General features: G+C 42.2%; 1 protein-coding gene across 1 annotated transcript; it reads left to right on the top strand.

Annotated features, from left to right (window-relative positions):
- The first annotated feature begins 904 nt into the window (after positions 1-904).
- On the top strand, positions 905-6169 carry LOC138212627 (ras-related protein Rab-1B-like). Its single transcript, XM_069173080.1, has 6 exons — positions 905-1135; positions 2791-2863; positions 3008-3103; positions 3536-3631; positions 3757-3888; positions 5166-6169. The coding sequence occupies exons 1-6, from the start codon at positions 1122-1124 to the stop codon at positions 5397-5399; spliced, it is 645 nt and encodes a 214-aa protein (XP_069029181.1). The 5' UTR covers positions 905-1121; the 3' UTR covers positions 5400-6169.
- Positions 6170-6894: the final 725 nt, after the last annotated feature.

Genomic DNA, 6894 nt, shown 5'->3' with positions numbered 1-6894 from the left:
GCACTCTGCCAGATGACCACCAGGAGGCACTAATTCCTACACACAAGCCCCGCTGGAATAAATATTCTCAGCTCATTGTTGTTTTTGTTTTGTTGTGTTTCACTCTCACGACTCGTTTCCAGCAGCAGCTGTTTACAGTGAAAAGTGTCAAAATGAATGTGAACATTGTTGGAGGTTTTATGAGCAAATATATTGACTTTATAAGGTGATAATATAGTTTGTTTCCACTTCTTGCACTACTACTACCAATAATAATCACGATCATAATAATTACAACAATAATAATATCGCATTATTGGAAGTTTAGCATCCTGGACGTGAACCAGGATATTAGTGTTAGATGGTTTAAGATGCTCTGTGAAAGCTGTATGAAATCCAGATATTTTGTTCAATATGAAAATCTTCTACATATATATATATAAATAATGAAACAAATCAGTGAAGAAATATAAATAAATGAACAAATCATCTGCATAGAAATATAAATAAATGAATAAATCATCTGCATAGAAATATAAATAAATGAATAAATCATCTGCATAGAAATATAAATAAATGAGTGAATGTGTTGGCAGCTGACAGACTGCCCTGTTTGTAGTTTCTCGGGAGGTTTCAGTTGAACGACTTCCTGCTCGTCTGTTTGTTCCAGAGCTGCTGTTGGTTCAGTGACGTCTCGTCCGTTTGACAGTGAACAGCCGAGAGACGGCAGGATGCAGTGTGTGTGTGTGTGTGTGTGTGTGTGTGTGTGTGTGTGTGTGTGTGTGTTGGTTCCAGGTGCTGTCCTCAGAGTAACCTGAGCTGGTCTTTATTAATAAATAATGATTGTGAACCAGTCAGCTCATCAGTCAGCTCGTGAGGTCGGTATATAGCTCCAGCTCATTCTGCCCGTTTGCCCTCCAAAAGGACACACACACACACACACACACACACACACACACACACACACACACACACACACACACACACACACACACACACACACACACACACACACACACACACACACACAGATCAGCACACAAACATCACAGTCAGAGATTATTCTGATATTATTCAGCTTCCAGATTCAGTTTCAGGGACGTTTGGTTTTCGTTGTGTCACCAGGAGCGACTTCACCGATCATGAATCCTGAATAGTAAGTTGTTGTTTCTTCCTGTTTGCTGTGTGTGTGTGTGTGTGTGTGTGTGTGTGTGTGTGTGTGTGTGTGTGTGTATGTGTGTGTGTGTGTGTGTGACTGATGTTTATTATACATATTCAATTCCTGCATTCTTCAACAGAGGCTGCTGACGTGGAAAGTTACGGGCGGATTGTAAAAACTGTAACTTCCTGGATCTCGTTGTCGTTTGTGGAGTCATCTTTGTTCACTGATGCATGAACATCACGTGTGGATACTCGGTGTTCAGGGAGATACGTGCAGTCCTTGTGTTTGTTGATGTGTGAACTTCATGCTGTATTTAAGTACTAACATCATCTTGTGTATAGACGCTAACACTTTAACTCAACCCACAGATATGTTGCTTCATTCTGAATGTATATGAAATATTAAATAGGTACTCGGTGGTATTTTTTTTTTTCTGGGAATACAAAGTTAGAGTCGTTGATTTTCTGTATAAATGGTTGAGGGTAAATTTGCAGCTGCATCACAGAGCCCCAGTGGCTGATGGGTATTGTAGTCCTCAGAGTTGGAGAAGGAGAAAATATGACGTCACTTCTCTCATAACATTTAAAAAAATCTGTAAATTACAGAGTAAATAACATATTTGTAATAATGAGACAGACACACGGACAATACTGGACTTCACAACAAATGTTGCACCCATTTTAATCGTCTTAGTACCATGTGGCTTCTTCACCGGGTGTAACACACTCTGCAACCGTTGCATTTTAATAATTCATACTCTCTATATAAGAGATCATATGTATGATGTATCCAGTCATTCACTTTAATACTCTTTTTGACTGTTAAAGAGAAACACAGTGAAGACATCTCAGCGCCTCTGAGGACCAGATGCTTCTCGGTGACAGCCATGCTGACTTCTCACTGTGATAGTTGCCATAGCAACCTGAGACTACACTGTGTACACTTAAGACTCCAGATGAAACCGCTCACAATTAATATCACAGTGAAAGTAGTAGTGTGTGTGTTTTTGTGTGTGTCATTAATCTGCAGTTCATGTGTCAGACTCAACTGTGACGTCACCGATTGGTTTAGAAAAGTGACGTTTCAGGAAACTACACTGACTCGCCTGTAGAGAAAACCTGACTGCACCACAGGCCTGTCAATCAAACAGACACGCCCCCAAAAACAGGTCTTCTTGAATCTTCTTTTCTAATGAATGAGGGATTATTTTCAGATGGACCTCCAGAAAACTAATAAGAAGGAGTGACTTTAGCTAACAACACCGAGATAACTGATGGACACATTTTATTCACTTTGGATTTGATGAGAGAAGTTGAATGGGAGTCTATGGAGCCGGAGGCTTTTTGGAGCCGACCTCTAGTGGCACTCGCTGGTATTGTAGATGGAGTCTATGGAGCCGGAGGCTTTTTGGAGCCGACCTCTAGTGGCACTCGCTGGTTGCAATACCACCAAGTGCCACTAGAGTGAAGACACTTCATGACATGACGAAGACTTTTAGGAAAGTCTTCACTTCCTCTCGACTTCTTTTTTTTATCGTATTCTGTTGCACAAAGTTGATTTTGTCTTCATCAACCAGTTCAACGTAAACTTCAAACTGAAAACCTTGAGCTTCACAAGTTTGTAATTTCTACTGGATGTGTCTTTTCCAGCGACTACCTGTTCAAGCTTCTTCTTATCGGCGACTCCGGAGTTGGAAAGTCGTGTCTGCTGCTGCGCTTCGCGGTAGAGATGGAAAAACACACACACACACACACACACACACACACACACACACACACACACACACACACACACACACACACACACACACACACACACACACACACACTTGATTTCGGTTTGTAACACTTTCCTGCTTGCTGACAGGATGACACCTACACCGAGAGCTACATCTCCACCATCGGAGTCGACTTCAAGATCAGGACCATCGACATGGACGGAAAGACGGTGAAGCTACAGATTGTGAGAGTTTGTTCTTTTATTACATTACAAAAAATAAAAGTCTGAAAAGAATCCGGACTGACACACCGTATCTTACCCTGTGTGTGTGTGTGTCTGTGTGTCTGTGTGTGTGTGTGTCTGTGTGTGTGTGTGTGTGTGTGTGTGTGTCTGTGTGTGTGTGTGTCTGTGTGTGTGTGTGTCTGTGTGTGTGTGTGTGTCTGTGTGTGTGTATGTGTGTCTGTGTGTGTGTGTGTCTGTGTGTGTGTGTGTCTGTGTGTGTGTGTGTGTCTGTGTGTGTGTGTGTCTGTGTGTGTGTGTCTGTGTGTGTGTGTGTGGTGTGTGTGTGTGTCTGTGTGTGTCTGTGTGTGTGTGTGTGTGTGTGTGTGTGTGTCTGTGTGTGTGTGTGTGTGTGTGTGTGTCTGTGTGTGTGTGTCTGTGTGTGTGCTCCCTCAGTGGGACACAGCCGGTCAGGAGAGGTTTCGAACCATCACCTCCAGCTACTACAGAGGAGCTCACGGGATCATCATCGTGTTCGACGTCACCGAGCAGGTCACTGTGTGTGTGTGTGTGTGTGTGTGTGTGTGTGTGTGTGTGTGTGTGTGTTTGTCACCACAATAAAAGAAGAGTTTTTAAATATTAACTTCAGTCCACCCCCTGCTGTGTTTCCCCCTCAGGAGTCCTTTAACAACGTGAAACAGTGGCTGGACGAGATCGATCGCTACGCCTGTGAAAACGTCTCCAGGCTGCTGGTGGGAAACAAGTCGGACCTCGTTAGTAAGAAAGTGGTGGATGCTGCCACTGCTCAGGTAACCGGTGAAAATACAACTGAACGACTCCTCGCTCGTCAAACTAAACAACACGCTTCAAAATGGAAAAGCAGAATTTCTATTTGCCAAGCAAATGCCATTACCAAAACAAGATGGCAGCGCCTATTTCCAAGATATGTCAGCCATCTTTACAGCAACCTATTGGAGTAAGCATGAGTTGAGGCCAAGCGGCAGCCGACCGTGAAGTCGACCATCGGTTTGTGACCGCCGTTCTGAAGCCTAAAGTTTGGCGTTTTTGGTTGTCGCCATCTTGGTTTATTTGGAACCAGAAGGTGACCATATTTGGACGAGCCAAACATACAGTATCTCTGTTTGAGGCCAAATGTGTAAATCATTTTGGAATTATTTTCAGAAGGACCACTTGAGCACAGATCAGAAAGAGCGACCTTAGCAAATAACTCTTATTAGCTTATGGAAAAAAAAAAATGCATTGACTTTATATTTCACGAGAGAAGTTTTTGATGAGAGTTAGCCAACCCCTAGTGGCCCTCAGTGGTATTACACTGTAAGGCACTTAACATTAAGACTATACTTTGTTTTATTTACAGTCTATGGTTCAGGCAGCTGCAAATTGGTAAAGCGTCCCACTTTGAGGTTGAGAGAGTTCAAAAACTGGAAACCCCCAGAAAGTAAACATTATTTCATCTGTCAGAATTCAGAAAAGTAATAATCTAGTCTTCATTCATACAAATCAATACTGGGACAGAGTTGTCGGTCGGCTCACTAGGTCTGGCTATTTCACCTGATTTTCAGGTGCATTTCTTCCTCTCACCAAAAATGCTGTCAAAAACCTTCCACTAACTTTTTACCATGAACTAAACAGAAAAGTTTGACCTGTTAGCGGCACTAGATTAGAAAAAAAACCGTCCTAGCTTTGTGAAAATGTCCACTTTCAGGGAGAAGTATTGTTCAGCTGCATTCAGTTGCTGTTTGGAGTTCCTTTGCAGAGTTTTTATAGGTCATATAAAATGTAAATTTATCATTTATGATCCATTGGTGTGGTTGTAAAACACCCCACAGAATATAAAGCAGTTAAACCCACGACAATATCAAAATGGTTTACATGTCATCTCATCAATAATGAAAGGTTCACGGAGGATTCATTTCCACACGAAGCTCACTTTCATTACATAAGTACCTTTTACCAAATCCTGTTTTGAATGCAGAACTTTTGCTTTAAATGTCTTTACACTTATATTCTGATGTTTTTGAACATCGTTAAGATCTTTTCTCCCCTCCCCCCCCATCCCCCCCAGGATCTGGCCTCCTCTCTTAAGATCCCCTTCATGGAGACGAGTGCCAAGAGCTCTGGCAACGTGGAGAAGGCCTTCCTCACCATGGCCTCTGAGATCTACAAGCGCCTGGCCAGTGAGGGAGGGGGCATGCAGGGCCAGTCGACAGAGGCCAGGGCCCAGAACGCCAAGATCAACAGCGCCCCCTTGTGGCTGGGAGGAGAAAAACAGCCGCAGGAGGCCAGTAACTGCTGCTGAGATGGAGACCTTATGACAATGATTTTACTGAACAAAAGAGAGAGATGTGTCATTTCTAACTCACCCACCTGTCTAGTTTCAGGACAACGTGGTTGTGTGTTCTGGACACACATATGGTCATATTTTTGACATCTTTGCTATTTAAGTAAAAACCTAAAAATGGGGGGAAAAACATGTCTTTAGCTTGACAACAATATATTTTGGAGATTGGTATTTTTGAATGAAATGAATTAATGTATTTCTGCTTTATTAAAGAGCAGAGACCAATGGGAGAATAACTCAGCCAAATGAACAACCAGGACAGAGTTGATTTAAGGAGAGTGTGGGTGACCGGGTTTGGGGAGAATAGGAATATTTGAATATACTCACAGAGTTTTATTTTTAAATGTGATAAAAGCACTTTGAGCTTCTGTCATGGATGAGTTTATGGCGTGATTTAAGTTAGTCAGTTCATATAATTTCCCTCACAGGCAATTTTATTGTATTTACTAGTTTTGTTGTGTTTTGCCTGTTGTTTGTTTATGTCAATAAAGATACAGTATCTTAGGAGTCTTGATGCAGAAAACATAGTATATCCAGAAATATGTAACAAGGCCTTGCATAAATGTGTCAGTATGAAAATATTGTGTTACTAATCTGACACCTTGTGGGTTGAGGTCCGGTGAAGATTCAACTACGAAAACAGCTTTTTAAAGTTTGAGGAAGTTTATCTTTATGGTTAAAAGAACCCAATGTTGGCTGGTTGTATGAGATGTAATATGACCCATTAAAAAGGGACATTCAAGATGTTGTTTGGCAAGTTTGAAAAGTCTGTGTCACATCCAGCCACCCCAAACCTCCTCCCATGTGGACTTTGTCACTCTTTGTAGTCTGACATGAACGCCTTCCACCTGGTCGGCCACAGTTGCCAACGCCTCAGGGCATATTGTGGGTATTTCTGACACCAACAGCTTCGAACAATCAGCAGTATTTGATGCTTTGGGGATGGTAAATGGTAAAATGGTCTTCACTTATATAGCACCTTAATGGTCTCAAAGCACTTTACACGGTTTCTCATTCACACACAAACCTTTACGCGCTAATGGAGCTGAGCTGTCTTGTAAGGTGCTCGCCATCAGAAATACATTCACACACCAATGGTACGCCATCGGGAGAAACTTGGGGTTCAGTGTTCAGGAGGAGCCTGGGATTGAACCACCAACCTTCTGATGAGCGGGCAACCCAAAGCCTCTTAGTTTGTGCAGGTGTTTGAGGTGGTAAATATTTTTTTGTACCACATTGTTCAAAATTGTAAAGCCACTTTTACAGAATTGTGGGCTTGTCCGGGATGTGAGAACAGACCTGTTTTTTGGGGTGTGACTAATATTGAGGGCTAAAAGTCAGGATATCTCTGCCACTGCTGCTTTGACCGTCCATTTCTAATCTGTCTCTTCTGAGTCCTCACCTTATAGAAATGGATGACTACATCACTGGAGTACCACTTTAAAATGTGATC

Source organism: Embiotoca jacksoni, unplaced genomic scaffold (assembly GCF_022577435.1).
Source record: "Embiotoca jacksoni isolate LCO1_2020_lvr unplaced genomic scaffold, fEmbJac1.0.p SCAF_58, whole genome shotgun sequence".
In the NCBI taxonomy this organism is placed as follows: domain Eukaryota; kingdom Metazoa; phylum Chordata; class Actinopteri; family Embiotocidae; genus Embiotoca; species Embiotoca jacksoni.
This window is presented reverse-complemented; position numbering and strand designations above follow the sequence as displayed.

Excerpts from the sequence above, each read along its gene's own strand:
- LOC138212627 (XM_069173080.1), top strand. Across the intron at positions 3,104-3,535 it reads AGACGGTGAAGCTACAGATT|TGGGACACAGCCGGTCAGGA; the intron begins GTGAGAGTTTGT and ends GTGCTCCCTCAG. Across the intron at positions 3,889-5,165 it reads TGGATGCTGCCACTGCTCAG|GATCTGGCCTCCTCTCTTAA; the intron begins GTAACCGGTGAA and ends CATCCCCCCCAG.